Raw genomic sequence first — 20,819 nt, 5'->3', positions numbered from 1 at the left:
GGCAGTAAAGTCACTTGAGATCGATGATCACTAGGCTTCAGTGGAAGGTACAACTGTGTTTCAGCATCGCAACAATGGTCGGGCAATGTTATGTTTCGGAAGAAAATAGAGCGCAGGGAAACAGATAGGGAATACAATTAGGCCTTCAAGAAAACCTTGTGGTACTCCACATGTGATGGGCTGAGGAAGAAAATAAATTCCCACTATTAACAGAGAATGTTCTACTTTTTAGTAAGAATCAAGCCACTTTAATATGTTCCTTATTAGGTTACATTCAATGCCAGCTCCTCGCTTGAGCCGGTCCAAGAGAATGGGATGATCGACCGGGTTAAAAGCACAACTGAGGTCTAAGCAGAATTAAGTTTGCACAGTTCCCAGGATCAACAAATATCAGAAAGTCATTAGACACCTCCAGGAGAGCCAACTGTGCCGACGAGCGACCTGAAATCTAACCAGGATGTTATTTTGGTTTAAACAGGAAGGAAGTTTAAAAAAAAAAAAAGTACTTTCTCCAACACTTGTGATAGAAAAATAAGTTTAAAGATGAGCTCCAAAGTTATTAAAAACCTTTGGGTCTAGTTTGGGCAGAGGCGACTACTGCAGGATGGAAGGATGCCAGTGGCATTTCTTTTATGCAGTGGATGATTCAATAGCGCTGATGCGTCAGCAATGCACGTCATCTTTTTTGTGACTCATGACCATTTACGTCGATAGCACACTATTTGTAATGTATGTATATGACAATGATTATTCAAAAATAAATGTACATTTCATGTAAAATGTCACTACTTTAAATGCACATTATGATTCACTGTTTGGACTTCATATGAGACGATTATCAGAAAAAAGAAAGAAAAAAAAATTCACACATTCCAGCCCAGATACACAGAATAATTGTATTCAATCAAAAATGAAATAACTACAACTAATACAGCCAGCTAAAAAAAATAAACAATTTGAAAGAGACAATACTTTCTCTTGATATCACATTTTAGTATTTTTAGAGCTTACAGAGCATATTGTGCGTAATCACCGGGTGTCACGACATTTCACTGCGTATATGTATGACCGTATGTATATGTATGTGACAAATGATCTCTTGAACTGTCTCTTGATATTTGACGGCTTTCTCCCAGAAATTAACAAATTCTTGTTTGTTCAATATTCTAGATCAGGACATGTTAGCAAAGGTTGTAAATCATCGGTGTCTACAAACTGATCACACAAAAAGTTTAAACACACCACACATGTGACAAAATACGGGGCGTCTCATCTTCTCTATCCAGTACCAGTTTGCATTGTTACTGCATCATTTGTTTGTTTGTCATTGAAAGGATATGAAATACTAGTTAATTTCTGAGTCCACTAAGCTTATACAAGATGATTAGCTGGAACAATCAACATAACAGTCATTTGTTAAAAAGGTGCAGTGTAGAATTGAAGGAATGGACTCAGCAGAAATATAATATAATTTGCAAAGTATGTTTTAATGAGTGTATCAGCACAGAATGGACAAACCAAACCGGCTCTAGAGAGGGACTTTGTGTTTTCCGTGGTACCTGAAGGCCACCTTTGTCACCAATGACGTATAGACATGTGAAAAACAAAAAAGACCTAATCATCGTCGTGTGTTCACAAATCACCGTGTCAGCCAGCCTACTTGTACATGTTGTTAAAGGTTCTTCCAATAATAAGTCTTCGGACTTCACTTGTCCCGGCGCCAATTTCATATAACTTGGCGTCTCGCAGAAAACGTCCCATCGGGTAGTCATTGATGTAGCCGTTGCCACCTGTCAGCCAGGGAACGTGGAGACAATTAAAACAATGAGCCAACGCACAAGCTGATACTGAGGGCATCACATTGAAGTCCACGTTCAAACAACACGTTCCAGTTCACGTGTTGTTATGCATTCCACGTTAACACGAAAACGTCGGATAATAGATCAGACGGTCAGAACGTGAGTTGAAACGTCGTCGAATCGACAAGAACAAAGTGCAGCAACATACAAGCGATGATTATCAACTCAAGCGGTAGTCATCCCTTGTGCATTTTCTATCCGAGCCGCTGATGTGCTTGGCACTCACCCAGACACTGAATGCCGTCCAAAGCAACCTGAGTAGCGTTCTCAGCACAATACAGGATGACTCCTGCGCAGTCCTGCAATGGCAGCATAAATCAATATAATTACTGTACACTGTACGGCGGCAAAAAGGAAATGTAACAGCGTGGCATTAAGTAGTGCACATTGTCGTGTCACGTAAAACGAATCAGGGAATGTAAATTCCTCATAAACGTCGACATTTTCCAAGCTTCCGCACAAATTCACTTGTGCTTCAGATACTGTATGTCGACTCATTTTCTTTTATTCATGTACACCATATGAGGACTAATAACGGATATAAAAACAGTTACATTTTGACACTGGATTAAGAAGGAAGATGAGAACTCTTACCATGGAATTAAAGTGTCCTTTGTCACAAGCCCTGGCTACGTTGTAAACATACTGTCGACAGGAGCTCATCCTTGTGTACATGTCGGCCATCTTCCCTTGCATCAACTGTGAAACACGGAGGTAAAGACAACATCATTAAACCTTTAAATGCCTTTTAGTACACGGAATTATTAGCGGGATACGTCGTCATTTACCCGAGGGGTTTCACGACTAGAGATTTTTACTCGTCAAGTTTTGATAACAGTACTCGACTAGTCAACGAGTCGTCTTTTACCTATTATGTAAGACAGAAGCAGAGAGGGGTTCTAGGTAACAACGAAGGGCGATCCGATCAGCGGCGACGTCACGGTTTGCGCTTTGCTGCGAGCGCTTGCTGTCCTCTTCCATTGGGACAGCGTGAATCGCAAAAAACTAAAAAGCAATAACACAAGCAGCGCTCCAAATGTCCGTTGTCCCCTCAAAACTGGGGATTTAAAAACTGTGTGGACAGCTGTTCGACTCAGCGCAGGACCGTTGACCAGGCGCGCCGACTGTCTTTACGCCGCGCGTTCGCACATCCGTTGTCCAATGTCTGGGATCTTTACTCACGACTGCCGGTCTGTTCCGCGGGTGGAGGGTCGATTGTTTGGCCCAATTTATTTTTATTTTTTTAATTCTACATATCTGAATCAAGGTCATGTAAATACATATTTGGGCGCTGGATTGAACCGTCTCTTATTGGAAATGCCTGGAGCGAGGAGAAGGCGCAGGCTGGTGACGTCAGGAATCCGCCTCCATTTATTTCTCAACACAACCCGGTCGCCGTCAGCCTGACGTCACCAGCCCGCGCCTCCTTGCTCTCGGCATTACCAATCCAAGACTGTTCAATCCAGCGCCCACACATATTTTACTAAACTTCACTCATATAACATTTTTGTAAATCTGGTCAATGACTAGTCCACGGGCTGCCAACAGCGCCAACTAGTGGTAATAATAGCCGACTAGTTGATAAAACCCCGAGTTTACAAAATAACATCATCTGCCTATATAAACACATTTTAAGACATTCCCCTGATGATCATTACATTAAACGATTATAGTAATGTGGTCAACAGGTTTCAAATGCAACCCCAGACCTCATCACAGGAAACTCTGACAATCTCTCCTTATTAATTTAGTCTCCAAAACGGTATAATATGACGATGTCTTGATTTTTCATGAAGATGCCACTGGGAGAAATAATGACCCCGCCTAAATTGTTCTTTTTAAATGGCATGCTGGATGAAATTGAGGAAGGAAACCTGAAAGTGTCCAATCTTCTGTCCAAAAGCTTCTCTGACATGGAGGTAGGGAACAGCCAGGTCCATGACTGCCTGCATAATGCTGGAAAAATTTGTACTAAAATTAGAATGTTGTGGAAAGCTATGTAGATGATACAAAACAAAAGCTCACACCACTAAAATGGTACTCAGTTATTTGTATTTGCACTCCAATATTTCGGCATATTTCTTTTTGCATCGCAACCTTTGGAATGATTCATGTATCATGGGAACACCAATATTCATCATAGTGATTAAATATGTTGAATATTAATGATATAAGACCATATAAGACTTTATATAACAACCTCAGATCTTGAATTTATTCAAAGTTCATGGGGTGTATTTTAGGGCTGAACGATTCGGGAAAATTCGGCTTTTTTTTTTTTTTTTTTAAGTTCCCTAACTTCTGTATTATTCACTAAACACAAGCAATAAATCATCAGAAAATCAAATACAGTCAGCACATAAACTGCTCTTTCCTGTAGGCGAGACCTACATTTTATGATGAAACGAGATGAATTGATATGAATTACATATTTATTTAACTACTGGACTGTAAAAAGAAAAACCTTCAATCACGGCAGAATATTGACTCATTGAGTCAAGCCTTGTAATTGTTTGAATCTGAAAATTAACATTTTAAAAAATATGCAGTGTTTCAGAAGAAATATATTATTTCTGATAAAAATGTTGCACACATACGTTCACATACACGGAGTGTCGCTCTGTGTGCTCAGGGACAGCTTTATGCTCATTCAATTAAGAATAAAAAGGTAAAAAACAAAGATGCATTATTTTGGAAGAGGCTCGGTCCGGACTCTACAGGTGGCGCGCGCGCACGCACGCGCGCGCACGCACGCACGCACGCACGCACGCACGCACGCACGCACACACGCACACACACACACTTTGGAGATTGAGACAGGTGCGCAAAATGTGCCCTGATCGCCCTATTTGATTGGATGAAAAAACACTTTTTTTTAATTTTTATTTTTTATAATTGCAGGCTTTGCAATTTAAAAATTGCGTTCTGTTAAATTGCGATTTGCGGTTTGAATTTGATTAACCGTTCAGCCCTATTTCTATTTTTATTTTTTTAGATCAACATGATTCCCCACCAACCTCTGGTTCGTCACAATGTCTTACCCAATAGGTCCTGAAGCGAGGACCAACCTCTCCAGGTCCAGGCCGCTCATCATCACATACACACCTTTGTTCAGAGGGCCGAGGATGTTCTTTTCTAGAATAAACAGAAAACATGAAATACAGATGAGCTATACAACTTGGGAAAATACTGTACGGAAAATGCAGCGCATGGAACACATATCAACCACACACACCTGGGATCTTGCAGTCTTCAAATATCAGTTCACAGGTGTTGGATCCCCTCATGCCGAGCTTATCCAGTTTCTGTGCTGTAGAGAAACCTGGCATGCCCTGACACACACACACACACACACACACACACACACACACACACACACACACACACACACACACACACACACACACACACACACACACACACACACACACACACACACACACACACACACACACACATTATTTCTTACACCTGCTTCTAATATTAATGCTAGGTGGAAAAATGGAAAGCAGGTGGAGTGTGCAGGGGATTCGGGAGCCAGGAATGGATGAAAGCAGGATTGGGCCTCATTACAGCCATGGAGGCTATATGCGGACCCTGAAGCAATGGGGCTCTTCACCACAGTCAACATATTCTGGGATACATTTGCACTGGGGACTTCGTACCTTTTCAACAATGAAGGCAGTGATGCCTTTCTGATGGGCCTCCGGATCCGTCTTAGCGTAAACGATCAGCACATCAGCGTCCGGCCCATTGGTGATCCAAAACTTGTTGCCGTTCAAAACATAGTAGTCACCTGAAAGACATTACAGGAGCATTCAGTCATTTTTTTTTTTTTTTTTTTTTTTTACAGAAATGTTGAAACTGAAATGATAAAATCCTAAATTTTGGACTGAGCAGGTACACTACACACACGGAACTCCTAGACAGGTTCATCGAGAAAAGTTGTGAAAATGATAAATTAAGCCCATTGGTCACCCAGTAGACTGATTTAATTTCTTCACAACCCATCAGATGATCAATAAAAATGACACACCTTTGTCAAGTTGCTTCACACATGTCAGGTGCGATTTTGGGCATGTCATTGGGGGTAAAGGGTAAATCACAGCAGAGAATGAATATATATTAACAAGGCTCCGCACAGTATTACTTTATAAATCGGATAACGCATTAAAAACTGTAAACCATGCTGTTGAAACTTCCCTGTGACGCATACAAACTAAATTTGAAACAGTGTTTGTGCTGAATGGCTTCATTACAGGAACTGCTATGCAGTGAACATTGAACAAATTGACTATTAAACAGTGGACTGGACATATACATTTCAATTGCAGCTAAATGTAATCAAAGCACTTATACGGATACTTTTACATAGCATTACTTAGTAGTATCGTAAATCGTGTGTCCTGCCCTAGAACGAGTGGGATTCTATAGCATCTCACCTTTCTTCACTGCTTTGAGTTTCATGGACACAACATCCGAGCCGGCGTTGGGCTCACTCATGGCCAAGGCTCCCACGTGCTCTCCCGTCATCAACTGAGAAGAGGAAAGACCGCGGTGAGAATACATCGCCTGATAGTTTCTGAATTTGATGAAGAGAAAAAAATAAATAACAATCATCACATGGCAGAGGATCGGTCCCGACCTTTGGCATATACTTTTCTTTCTGGCTTTCGTTGCCGTGCCGCACCATCTGATTGACACACAGGTTAGAGTGGGCGCCGTAACTCAGAGCAACGGCGGCGGACACCCTCGACATTTCCTCCATAACAATAACGTGATCGAGGTACCCCAAACCTGTGCCACCATATTCCACTGAAACAAAAAGAGCGGGTAAACAAACGTCAGCGCTCTCCTTATAGTGAAGTGCTTCATTCATGACACATTGCTTGGAAAAAATACAAACATGTGACGCGAGGGGTTAAAGGATGGAGAGGTGCAGTACATTGGTCAGCAAATAAGCAAAACATGTTTGGTAAAAAACTTCTAGATGTTTTAACAAGTTATTTGATGAATTTCATGAATGCAGTTGTTAGAAAAAGAGCAATTAAAAGAGAAAATACATTTCTGAGTCCTCTCTCTAACCTGGCGCTGTGATTCCAAGGAGTCCCATCTCTCCCATGTCCTTCCAGAAATCCTGTTTAAAAAAAAGAAAACAAAAAACAACGACAATCAACCAGTTTGTAATTTTCCAACAGCCCCTCCCAAAACACAAATAGAAATAAAATGAGATAAGACAAAAAAATAAAAATAAAAAAAGCCAAGCTGGCTGTAGCGTGCACGTTTATAATAATGGTTAAACTCACTCGCATCCCTGGAAATTCGTTTGTCTTGTCGATCTCGTCTGCAGAAGGGGCGAGCTTCTCTGCACAGAACCTCCTGACCGCCCCCCTCAGCTGCGCGGGAACGACATTCACATGTTTCACTTTTATCATCACGTCTTTATTTCCTTTGCGATCGAAGGGAGGCTGAGGTTTTTAATTCAATGAGTCAAGAGTAAACACAATTTACAGAGGCAAAAATCAGTATACTCATGCAAAGTACGCACACACACACACACACACTAAAATAATACATTACAATTTGTAATGTATACTTTGCCATTGTTTTCTCCTAGAGTGCATGCGGAAAAACAGTTTATTATCCATAACCCCTTTAACAGCTTCCTTTGAATGTACTGTATAACATATTTGGCAATTTCCCCACAATCATATGATATATATATATATGATCATTATAGAGTAACACGATGTAAAGCGTTATATAGTAAATACGAAATACAGATATTAAATATCCATATAAAGTCAGCGTGACTAGCGGTCAGCCAATCAGAAACACCAGGCGCCTCACACCCCTCACTACAACCGGGGGAGACCAGATACCGAGCTCGGGGACTTTGATTCACTTTGAGCGACTCAGGTTCATCTCCGCATCAGCTGCGGTTCCATTACGAACAATCCCTCCGGGCTAAGGCTGACCACGGGACGGGGTTAGAGCGCCACGGTACAACAACGTTATGTCATCACGCCGGACGTCCTCCGACAACCTTGTGTTCAGTCTCCCCGACACTCGGGAAGCCCGGGGTGGGGTGGGGTGGGGTGGGGGGAAACGAAACAATATAAATCAGAGAAGACTGAACCGAGAGAGAGGAGCCGGGCATCGCCCCGTTAGCGTGTAGAAGACAGTAACGTCTGGCAGCCGGCCGGTTAGCCGGTTAGCCGGTTAGCCGGTTAGCCCGCCGCTGACCTGTATCTGCTCCTCGGTCAGTCCGTTCACCACGTCGTCCACGGGGAGCGCAGAGCCGGCGCATCCCCTCCTCGCTACAGCGGACGAAGAGATCCTCGACCCCAGGCGCAGTGCACTCCTGGCGGCAAACATCTCGCTGGCCTCTCGGACGGCGACGCGGAACTCGGCCCCCGAGCGTGAGCGAAAACAACCAACGACTCGGGTAGAGAATCAGCCCCCGGCCCCGCGGCGGTCCAACTCTTCTTCCTCTCAGCGCTCGGGCTGAACACCGTGCACGGAGAGCCGCCTCCCGGTGGGAGTTGGTAACGCACGCACACGCCCGTTCCCCAATGCGTTGTGTAAAATAATATTTTATATTTTACAAATAAAAATGAAACGAAAATTAAAAAAATAATATAAAGAATCATTATTATTAATGATTCTTTAATTTTTTTCATTTTTTTTTTCCAACTCAGTTTCTCAAAAATCGAGACAGTCAATCAATCAATCAACCAATAAATAAATAAATAAATAGATCAACCAACCAACCAATCAATCAATCTTCTCTGTGATCTCTGTGATTTTATTGTATAGTATATTGTTTTTTATTTATGGGTTTACTCTATCTTTCACACGCTATATTTGATATGAATGCATTTAATGCCCTTTGTACAACTCTTTGGATGTCATTCTATATGGAATGTGCCAGTGTGCTATATGCTTGCCCTGCCTTTTTCCATTGACCTGCATTTTTGTATATTTACGATATATTTGGTATTGTATAATAAACAGAGTGATGGTTTTCAGGAGAGGGTCAGTGTGGGCGTCTTTCACCAGGAATATTATGATGAGAGGCACTTAACATACTATTGTATGAATCATCTTAACACCAGTGTTGAGTCGGTGCTGCTGAACGTTTGAACAAGTCTGTCCATTCTTTCCATGGGCGTTTCGATGTCAAATACAATTTATAGTCACTTTTTATTTGATATTTACTCGTTTTTACATCTTTGCTTATTTATTATAAATGTATATTTGTTTTTAGTTATTACCTTTTGACTACCTTCTATGAACGTGGAGCACTTTTAGTTGTGTAGGAAAGGAACTATTGAAATGAATATTGTTTATTATGATTATTATGATGATGATGATGATTATTATTATTATTAATTTTACAAGTATTATTATTATTATTATTATTATTATTATTATTATTATTATTATTATTCATTTCCCATTCTCGCTCTGGTTGCTCTGGTCACCGGGTATAGAGTATTATAAAATGCTGCAGCAGAATGAGGAAGTAGTCAAAACAAAAAAAAAAACATCGACAATACGAGTGGCTGTTACTTTGTGTCAGGAAGTTTGAAAAAAAAAGAAAGAAAGAAAGAAAGAAAGGCGTGTAGGCGAGGCGCGCACGGAGAGACAGGGCTTCCCCATCAGAACCACAGAGGACCCGGAGCGCACACAGGGGCCGGACGGTCCCGCCCTGGAAACCCGACAAGTACTGGGAGAGAGAGTAGCGGCTCGTTCCGATGCGTTTATCATCAGTGGACCCTCAACCGGGAGGACCTGCAGATCCGCGAGGCTCTGAACCGCACCGAACCACGGGACTCGAGCCGATCGGTCCCCATGCCGAAGGAGTACCGCCGGAGGAGCTCCAAGGAGGCTGCGCTCGGCGAGGGCTGCCGCCCGGAGCGCAAGTCCGGCGCGAAGTCAGCGGAGACCTCCGGTGACCTCACCCAGATCCCGATCCACAACGCGGCTCGGAGCTCCGAGCTCAGCGCCCCAGACCTGCCGCCGGAGACGGAGACGCTGCGGATCCCCCGGGTGACTATCACCCCGGAGGAGGGCGACTCATGCCGCGTCGTGCAGCAGGACGACCGGGGGGGCGACGGCGGTGACTGGGGTCTTGACGGTGCGGCGGACGGAGCGCTGAGGAGGAAGCTGTCCACCTCCTCCATCTCCTCCACGGGGTCCTCCGTCGTGGAGTCGGAGGATGACATCCTGAGCGACAACGAGACCAGAAGTAAAGGCATTGTCACCCTAGAGCACCTGGTGGACAGCGGGGAGGTGAGTGGCTCTTTGTTAAAGTTTTAAGTTTCCCACTCATTCCCACTCCAATCCAATTATATGGAAATAAAAATCCTATGAGGAACACACCTCTGCACTTATTCACCTTCCTTACAAACCACACATATATGGAGAGGTGGTTGACTCAATCAAAATGAAAATGAGGTCATTTACACTCTACGCAGTCCTGTTAATATGTCTTTTTATTGACTTTTTTACTCACTTTACTTAAGCAGGAGACCTGCATAGCCAGTATGCAAGCAGCAATGTGGGGAAAAGTTGGAACACATTTTCACAGGTCTACATTGACAATGCCTTCATGGTTTTAATGACTGCTACATTTCACTCACTACATTTCAAAAGACACGATTGTCATGTCAGTAGTTGTAGATAAACGTAAATTGTTTATTAATTGGATAAATTGTGCTATTAAAAGGCACAAGCCTGGACCACCAGCTGGTCCAGATGTGGCGTTACCTCTCTTATTTTTAAGGTTGATCAGAACCTTTTACACTAAGCTTACTTTACCCATAGCAAACCATGGTATGTGTGTGTGTGTGTGTATGTGTGTGTGTGTGTGCGTGTGCGTGTGCGTGTGTTTGTGGGAGTATGTTATACTCAATACTGCTGAGCTGTGGTTTTGGTTTTTGTCTATGGTATTGTTTTTTTTTTTAATATATATAATATATTCAATGTGAGAAAATAACTTAACTAACTAACTAACTAACTAAAATAAAACATATATCATTTCCAAGGCCAAATATTGCTTGTCACTAACATTATTAGTTCCACATTCTGCAATTAGGAGTATAAACACTATTGCACACTTTTTGCCTATAGTTGAATTTAACCTTAACCTTAACCTTTAGTACCACGGTCCTCCTTCAGTACACGGATGGCGGAGGCTTGGCCTTTTAAATCAATAGGCGTTGAGGGTGGAAATTTGTTTGCCTTCAAAATTCCTGCCGATAAATGCGTCCTTGTGCCACTTCAGACCCGCGCATTTAAATATTGGTCTTGCGCGTTTTATTTTCACAATTTCACAAAAAAATGACTCGAATCGAATGGAATCGATTGGGTGCGTTTAGAGCACAGTAGGGTTAGCGTGAGATTGTGAGAGGAGAAGTGCTATCCCCATTTGCCTGCATCTGTTTTTTTGTTTTTTTTTCAAACCTCTTTCACTTCTATGCCGATTGGTTTCAGAAAAGTTTTCGGTGTTTGTTCTGGTCGTACTCCAGCGTGTGACCAATGCCTTGGTGGGATTCCTTTGTTCAAAGTATTTGTTATCTAATCAGGGCCAGCATGGGCGAATACATGGGAAGATTGGATTACAACGAAAGATAAAAGGAGAGCATAAAATGGAAAGAAAAAAAACCTAAACAACAACCTTAAGACTCCACCGTTGCCTTTCCGTGATACATTATAAGTCCTTGTTGATGATGATAATAATTGGATTTATTTTCTCTGCTGGAGCTCTAATTCGCCTCCGTTTCTAAGATTGACTTTGTGTATCTGCACGATCCTTCTGCTTCTTGTTGCCTTCTCCATACAAGGGCTGTAACTGTCACCTTCTTTTAAACACACTGAGTCCACATGGCTCCAAAGGATGCGTGTGTGTGTGTGTGTGTGTGCATGTGTGTGTGTGTGTGTGGGCGCTCGTGCGTGTGTGTGTGTGTGTGTGTGTGTGTGTGCGTGGGTGCGTGTGTGTGCGTGCGTGTGTGTGTGTGTGCGCGTGTGCTTGTGTGCGTGCGTGTGTGTGTGCTCATCGGAGAGAGAGGGAAGGGAAAGGAAAGATGGAAGGTGCAAGATGAGAGACAGGGAGGGTCAGAGGAAGAATAGGAATGAATAGTTTTGGGTTTAAACTCTGGGTCAAATTAAGACAGCTGTTAGAGACAAAAGCTATTGTTGTTGTCTATTGTTTGTTTGTTTGTTTGTTTGTTTGTTTGCTTCTTTGCTCCTCCAGACACATGAGCTCGAATGGAAACAATTGAAAAAGCTCGCCGTGCGATGTTTTTGTGGTCACCGCCAATTTAAGCCTTGGCCTTTGACATTTTACAAATAACCACTTCAGGAAGTCAAAAGTGTTTGTGCAGCCGAACGTGAGAGGGAAGTGATTTTCGCGTGTTCGATCCACAAGGCTGCAGCGCGGGCGCGTTGGGGCCGCCACTGAAATATTACGCAAGAAACGAAGAAAAAGCATCAGAGGCGGACGCTGGATGGTGACTTTTTCCGCCAGCCCGTCGGAAACAAACAGCGGTTCAAGCGGGTCACGTTTCGCCCGACACAGGCCCTGTTCCACGTGCGTCGTCCGGCGGAACTGTTGTCTCACTGGAAATCCGTGAAGTTCACGCACGTACGTCCGTGAGGTCCCAGCCTCAGATAAAGTCAACCCGGCCGCCACGCGAACCGAGTCACACTCGGGAGGCTTGTCGACGGGTGTAGTTGAGTGTGTTTTTAGTTGAAACTGTTCCCTCGTCGGTCCAAGCACGGAGGCTGGTCACCACAACAGGGCGACGCTCAGTTCCCAGTGTCTAACGGGGTATGAAATGTAAATAATGGCACTTTGCTGTTATGTGTACAGAAAAAAATCCATTATTCCGTTTTTAAGCTCACAGTAACATAATAGATGTAGACAAGCAGCATATAAACCAACAGCACAGCATGTCTGAGGGAGATCGCATTCCATCCCATTCAAATATTGTGTGTAATGTATATTATATGACAACAATATAAATAAACTGATGAGTAATAAACTCATCACCTCGATAGGCAATAATAGTTAATGATTACACGAAACCCAGCCCCAACATCAACAAACCCTATTGTGTGTAAACACCGCAGAGTCGGGAGGGGACGGGGGGACTTGGCCGTGCTTATCGCCTGACATTAAAGCCACTCAATCGCAGAATAAAGGTTTTGTTTTTATCGTGGTGCAATCAGGCACAGGCCGAGAGTCACGTCGTCCGCCGGGGTCCTGTGCTGAACTGCGCCGCCGCCTCGCGCAAATAATTCAGTTGAGGAGGATTTCGTTCTACGACCGGAGGGTATTTCTAAAGCGTGTGTGTGTTTACTGCTGACTCTGCTGCGTCTTTCAGTACCAGTTTGTTTCCATTCAAGGGCGTTTTCAACAGCTCTGATGAAGTTTGGTAAAGCCGACGAAAAGTGGAACGGGATCAGGGCGACCAAAACTGGACCGGAAGGGGTTAATACTACCGGCACTCAGGATGGAATCTATCTTCACGACAACATATGATTTAGTCATGTTTAATGTGCTTTTTCTTTTGATCCTTGATCACATTTAATATTAAGCACCCAGGCCCCGACACTAAGAGTTGCCCAGTTGCCCTGGGCAACCATATTCAGGCCATTGTCAACCGTCTTGTGCGGTGTGGTTTCCCTGTTGTCTTCCACTTTTCAATTGTAAAAAATTAAAAATAAGCACCGCTGTTAAGAATGTTTTAGATTTGAATATTGAACCATGGGTTATAATCATATAGTTGCATTAATACTGACATAATTATAAAACAATTACAATTGGGCAACCATTTTGTCAGTTTTGGCAACCAATAGCTCATGCATGGTTGGCAACCACTTCTAAAAGTTGTTGTCGGGCCCTGAGGATTTAAATTTTACCTTCCTAACTACAGTTTTTTTTTAGTTGGTTTTTTTAGGGGGGGGTAGCTACAGTTCTATTGTCCTCCAGTCTATCCTCTCACAAATTGTGAATTGCGTAAAAAAATCTGGCGTTGGAGTCAAGCCTGCGCCGAACTTCCTGTTTCAATCACAACGGGCCGGAGAGAATGACACCTCGGCGTGCGTGAATCATCCCTCCGGCCCCCGAGGCGTCCAGAATAGAAACACTTCCACTCACACTCCAGGGAAGCGGCTCAAGAAGAAACATCTCCTCCCTGGCCTCTTCTTGGACAAGTCTGCGCCATCACTCACAAAGTGTGAAGCGTCGCACCGGCGGCGTCTGCGAAACATCCAGGCTGTCGCCCTGCGTGTACGTGGGTGTGTGAGTGTGTGTGTGTGTGTGTGTGTGTGTGTGTGCGCGCGCATTGTAAAGATGGAAGTTTGTGGAAAAGAGGAGACAGAGAGAAGGTTGTTCACAAATCCTCTGCGCTTGTTTCTACATCTTAGTGGGAATGCTGAGCAGAGGATTTGGTGCAGACATGGGGTGCTCTATTAACATTCTATCCTTTTCTATTCTATTCTATTCTGCATCTCTGAGCTGCTAGTGACCCCCTACGCCTCCGGTCGGTCGCTCAGATCCACCCATCGAGGCCTTTAACTGTATCCGTCCCTCGCTCCTATTCGAAGTCAAAAGGCGACCGTGCCTAAAAGTGTTTCAGCCCCATCCCCGTGGAACAATCTCCCTCTACACATCAGATCAGCCCAATCTGTCGCTCCTGAAAAAACATTTTTATCGATTTGCCTTTTTAAAAAAAATTTAAATCAAGCCTATCCTTTGTGTTTTTGTCCTATCCATTTGAATTTGTCTGTCTTGTCTCTAACTCATATTTTTATCGTGCCTCTTTCTATGCAGCCTCTTACTATGTCTTATTTTATTTATTTATTTATTTTATTTTTTTTGTATTTATTTTATTTTATTTTATATGCCCACTCTCTCTGGTTTTAATTTTCTATTACAATTGTGTTTTTTTTGTTTTTTTTTATGTTCCCTGCAGCATACATGTAAAACACTTTGTAACAGAAAGTTTTAAGAAGTGCTATACAAATCAAGATTTACTTACTTACTATTCTATTCTATTCTATTCTATTCTATTCTATTCTATTCTCCTACCTGCGCTTCCTCAGCAGAGCAGGCCATGGTGGAAGTTAAAGACCGTTGTCCACTGGCCCTTCGTCGCTTCCCAGAGGAGACGGTTAAGCTGGGTTCAGCTTGCTGGACATAAAGGTGCTGCCTGGTTCACACGATTAATAATCAATACCCAATCCTACATACTTTATCAGAACCCTGTTATATGTCATTATTGATGAATCTGAAAATGAGTATAATATTTACCTTTTAATTAAATGCATTTTGCTTGTTAGATTTTTTCTTTTAATACGATTTTGTATATTTTCTTCTATTAGCTCATTCTTACCCTGTTTATAATTAATTTTATTATTTTCATTCTTTTATTATTCTGCTTTGTAAATGCATTTTACTTGTTTGGTGTGCGGTTCTTGTTGCTATTTGATTTCCTTTTTTATGTAAAGCACTTTGAGTTGCATGTTGTATATGAAAGGTGCCATACAAATGAAGGTTATTATTATTATGATTATCATAATAATCATAATCATAATAATAATCATCATATTATATAACATATAACACATGAATTACATTTTATTTTGGCCTTGAACCAAATTCTCTTCCCCCTTATTTGTCTAACTTAGCTGCTAAATAATCTCACGTTCCTCTCCACCAGGAAACTTCAAGGCAGCGGACGAGGGAAGCATCCTGAAGAAGTTCTCAGAGAACGAGATGCAGTGTTTCCAGAGGCTGAGGGGAGACGCGCTGCATCCATTTGTGCCCGGTTACCATGGCACCGTGGAGAAAGACGGAGAGTCCTTCCTACACATGACAGACCTGCTGGTGAACTTTGACCTTCCCAATGTGATGGACTGCAAGATGGGCGTCAGGTAAACAGCGGCAAACAGAATAGAATCTGGTGAAAAACGCCTGGTCACGAATACTCAAAGTTAATCTGTTTCTATATTGAGAAGATTTGAGAGTTCAGACAATTGCTCATGAATTTAATAATAATGTTGAAAGTCTTGAAGTTAGGATTGACCGTCAATGTCAATGAGAAAAATAAATGTATTATTGTTATCTAAGGTAACCATTAGGTAGTAATAATAATAAAAATAAAAAAATAATAATAATTTATATATATATATATAATGAAAATAATAATAATAATAAAAATAAAATAAATTATAATAAAATAAAATAATGACAATAATAATAATAATAATATTAACAATGCTTTTTATTTATGAAGCACTTTTCTCAGAATTATTCTCAGTGTATTTTCTTTTGTATCACTGCCTCTCGGCTGCTTTCTTTTTCCGTTCCTCTTTCAATAGAAATAGTGAAACATGAGAGTTGAATAAATGTGACTCAATGTTTTGTACCATTACCGTTAGTGACATACATGTGCCATGACATGTGTTAGTGATGATCAATTGCTCATTGGATCCAAAAGTATTTCGGTTAAGTCTGACATTTGTCAAACAACGTGTAATGGATGCACAGTGTTAAAGTAAACATGGGGGATGGATTGTTCCCCTTTCAGTTTTAAGATTGACTTTGTGTTGCGATGTGTGACATGGTCTTTCCAAAAAAGCCAGAAATACTGACACATGCGATGACAGCAGCATGAAGGAAAATCAATTCATTTTCACAAGGAACATATCACCTCAACCAACGTCACTCCCCAGACACAGAGTGTCGTCTGAAGATGTGACGTGCATATGTGTAATATAGGTACGTGCGCTACTACCCTGTTGGAATATGTGTTTAGGTGTAGTTAAGGAGTAGTCATACTGTCGATATTTGCTGGCCAACATGACTATTCTGTTGAAAGAAAAACACCTGTTGTAACTGCAGCCTGGAGGCCTGGCTTCCTGCCACAGCAGGCGGGGCGGGGCGGCCGCCACCTCTTCCTCACATGCACAAACAATACACACACACATACACACGCACACACATACACCACGCACAGATGCACAGACGCACACACACAAACACGCACACATGCACGCACGCACGCACACACACACATACCACAACCACATACACATACAGTATGTACACATGCATTCACATGCACACACACTTGAGCGTCGTTGTATGTGCATGATGTATGCACGCACACACACACACACGCACACACACACACACACACACACACACACACACACACACACACACACAAAGTGTGCCGTGTTTACTACATGTAGCCACACACCCACACACTCCTTGAAACCTAGTTACAAATACACACCTTGAGAAGTGTTTGACCGACAAACACAAAGTACCAGCACACACACAAGGTTGAAACCCTGGCTCGTTTGGAAAGGGGTGTCCCTGGAGACTCCGCTTGACAAAAACACACACAACCACAACGTGACACACTCTCTCACTCTCTCAGAGTTGCACACGTTCAAACCTCCACACCATTCGTGTAGCGAGCGTTGCTATGCTGTGGAGTTTCCTCCACCACCCCCTCAACCACCCCGCCGCCTCCACAAAGAGCTGATAGAGTGAATCTGAAACTCACTCGCTGTCTGCACTTTTGTTTTGCACTGTTTTTTGCCTTGCCCAATTTATTAATTGTTTAATTTTTTGGGGTGTTTATACGGCAACAAATTCATTCTATGTTCACTTCTTTGCTCAAATTTAAAAAGATCCAAATGATTTTTTTGTCACATACATAGAGTAGTCGTGAATTTTTTTTTGGCAACATCCAGAGACTGTGATGGGCATAGCACATTTACAATTAAAAAAAAAATTAAATACAAATAAAAATAAAAATACGAATAAGATAAAAAATTAAAATAAATAGAAAATAAAAATATAAATCATTGTACCTTGTATCTCAAGTTACTACTGTAAAGCAAATTCACATCTAAGTGTCAATCTCAGGTTATTTCTCAAGTCTCCAGTATAGTCAACAGGATTCATTGACATTATCAATACACAGAACAATCAATTGAGATCAGAAGAATCCCCCAAGAAAAATCCAATCCCAAATGAGTTTGTCTTTCAAAAGTCATCTTTCCTGCCTTTACAGGACATACTTGGAGGAGGAGCTGGTGCGAGCTCGCGAGCGTCCGAAGCTGAGGAAGGACCTGTACCAGAAGATGGTGGAGGTGGACGGCCAGGGGCCCACCGCCCAGGAGCACTCACAAAAGGCCGTGACCAAGCCGCGCTACATGCAGTGGAGGGAGACGCTGAGCTCCACACACACACTGGGCTTCAGGATCGAAGGGATCAAGGTGGAGGGAGACAGAATTCCAACACACACACACCAACACACACATGCCACACGCACACCAATGGGGAAACGGGCGCCATAAGGTCTTTTAGGGTCAGTGACCGTCACCCATTCCTTCCTCAAGATGGTCTCCTAAGAAGGGGTTCCGAAGTTTTTTTCTTCAGAGAAACCCGACCCCTATTTAATAGACGCAATCCTTTGTCCACCCCCATATATTTTTTGGTGGTTTTTTTCTTCTGAATTGGCTCTATGTTCATGGGAAAGACAGCATGATTGCTAGGACATTAGTCATGTATTTTGTTACTGTTTATCTTTGTACTAGCACAATGTGGATTTTTTTTTTTACCAGTATTTGACTATTAGAAACATATGCCTCAAAAGCCTAGCACCCCGGGATGGGAACCACTGCCCTAAAGCAAGGAACAGGCTGTGCAAAATGTTTTCTGGGAAACTTCCAGTTTGTAATTTGTCTAAATAAATAAAAGCGAATATGCACAGCACATAAAATAAAATTATGTGCGATCTTTTCATAAAATATTCCCTGGCTTTGGGAAAATGTAAAAAAAAAAAAAAGACCTCCATTATCTTGACTTTGACCCTACAGACGCTCCCCTCTCGGTGAGGGGACTCGGTGAGACATAATTACCCGTAATATTCCCCAATTCCCTCATTCATCCCAGTCTTTCTCCTCAGAAATCTGACGGTACGTGTCGAACTGACTTCAAGAAGACGCAGTCGAAGGAGGACATCACGCACGTGTTCCAGGATTTTGTCGAAGGAAACGAGAGTATTGTCGTATGTGACAGTCAGCTGACTACTGTACACATGTCTTACACAGGAGCACGTAGACAAACATGCATGTATATATATATATATATATATAAAAATACAGTGCAGCACATACCAAAAACACACGCAGCCACAAATGCACCTGTTCAATCAACTCCCACATAGATACATATTTGTTTTGCTGTGCTAACATTACACTCACAAGCTCAAAATGTTCAACCCTGTGTCTGTAAAAACACCCATGAGATATTTGAATTGCTGAGCAAACTATTAACAGAATATTTCACTCTCGATGAAACTTAAAGTCAACGTTCATGCCTAGACTTTGTTTGACTTGCTTTTTGCGAGTTTTGCACGCAAGGTGATAAGTGGATGTTTCAATTACAACGATGGTTAAAGGAGAAAAAAAAATTATAATCAGCTTTCAAAGTAAAGTAAGGACTACTTTTTAGAGTTTTAAAATGTACTATACGTACGTAATGTAGAATCTTGATTCTTGAAATGATCTCACGTCTACTTCCCCCGTCGTCACCCTGTTGCGCAGAAGTCCTACCTGAGCAGACTGACGGACATTGAACAGGCCCTGAAGATGTCGGAGTTCTTTAAGAGACACGAGGTGAGGATGACACAGCAATGAGCATTTTGCCGCGTATTTTGATGTTGTATCCATGCATGACTGAGCCAGAGAGTGACGTGGATCGATACGGGGGAGGAAGACTAACTAACCTCCTCTTCCCTCTCGTTTCCTCCAGGTCATCGGCAGCTCCCTCCTGTTCATCCACGACCACACGGGCCGCGCGCAGGTCTGGCTGATCGACTTCGGCAAGACCACGGCGCTCGCGGAGGGCCAGGTGCTGAACCACAGCGTGCCCTGGGAGGAAGGGAACAGGGAGGACGGGTACCTGTGGGGTCTGGACAACCTGATCCATACCCTGCAGTCCGTCATCAGCGCCGGACCCTGGGAAGGGACTCGTGGCTCGGAGACGAGCGGCACTGGCGCGACCGAAGAACCTCCAGGTGTCCAAGGCCACTCGTCCCTATTCCACTGAAAGAGCTTCCAAATGACTTCTGCGAGAGAAGTGGGCATTTGTTGCTGGAGATCCAGGAGCGGATTGGGAGCATGTGCGCACATTGACAGGCGTACATGTTCATATCAGAGGTGTGATGGCAGTCTTGAAGGAAATCACACAAATTGGATAATAATAATAATAACCACTAAATAACCATTAAACTCGATCCAATATTAACTTACGTCAAAGTACGCTTCTCTAGAGTAGGTTCTGTTTTCGGTTATTAAAGCTTCCCAAACCCTCCAAGTTACAATACACCACTGCTGTCGCACCGGGCCTGGGATGCCTCACTGTAATCACTGTTTTATCATTAATAATTGCTTTTTATTAGTTTGTTGGTGCCCTACCCTCTATAGCTGAACGCCAACCATGTAGTTCCTCCAAATATGAAAGAAGTATAACGTAGTTGAAATGAACGGTGTATGTAATTAGAGGAGAATATGCTGTTGCTTTTGTTTTTCAGAGTAAAACACTATTAAAGTATCCCAACACATAGACAATGGCTGGGATATCAAACAATAAATACATACAAACAACTTTGAATTATGACTTTCATTCTCTTGGGGTTATTCTTGATCATTTATATGCATGTAGTTAGTCACTGATGAAATCACACAGATCATCACGGCTTTAATTTGGGGCAAAAGAAGGGTAAATGAATATGAAGTATATTGCATAGATGTAATAGTATTTGCTTTATTTGGTTGAGGCACACCTTTAGCCACAAAAGGCATAGGGGAACATTGAATTTCCTAATTGGATAAGAAACATAAGGACAAAAAAACTTTTTTACA

General features: G+C 42.4%; 2 protein-coding genes across 2 annotated transcripts; one reads left to right on the top strand and one right to left on the bottom strand.

The window, feature by feature from the left end:
- Positions 1 to 882: 882 nt before the first annotated feature.
- On the bottom strand, positions 883 to 8,358 carry ivd (isovaleryl-CoA dehydrogenase). The gene is made up of 12 exons (XM_080012932.1): positions 8,106 to 8,358; positions 7,166 to 7,255; positions 6,945 to 6,996; positions 6,505 to 6,674; positions 6,302 to 6,395; positions 5,525 to 5,655; positions 5,095 to 5,191; positions 4,901 to 4,994; positions 3,734 to 3,815; positions 2,454 to 2,558; positions 2,086 to 2,158; positions 883 to 1,790 (listed from the first exon to the last, which is right to left on the bottom strand). The coding sequence occupies exons 1-12, from the start codon at positions 8,235 to 8,237 to the stop codon at positions 1,657 to 1,659; spliced, it is 1,254 nt and encodes a 417-aa protein (XP_079869058.1). The 5' UTR covers positions 8,238 to 8,358; the 3' UTR covers positions 883 to 1,656.
- A 1,231-nt stretch (positions 8,359 to 9,589) lies between these two features.
- itpka (inositol-trisphosphate 3-kinase A) lies at positions 9,590 to 20,467 on the top strand. The gene is made up of 7 exons (XM_080012647.1): positions 9,590 to 10,157; positions 14,976 to 15,075; positions 15,593 to 15,806; positions 17,963 to 18,167; positions 18,860 to 18,961; positions 19,500 to 19,571; positions 19,708 to 20,467. Exons 1-7 carry the CDS (start codon positions 9,717 to 9,719, stop codon positions 20,002 to 20,004), a joined length of 1,431 nt encoding a protein of 476 aa, XP_079868773.1. The 5' UTR covers positions 9,590 to 9,716; the 3' UTR covers positions 20,005 to 20,467.
- Positions 20,468 to 20,819: the final 352 nt, after the last annotated feature.

Source organism: Zeus faber (genome assembly GCF_960531495.2).
Source record: "Zeus faber genome assembly, chromosome: 13".
Lineage (NCBI taxonomy): Eukaryota > Metazoa > Chordata > Actinopteri > Zeiformes > Zeidae > Zeus > Zeus faber.
This window is presented reverse-complemented; position numbering and strand designations above follow the sequence as displayed.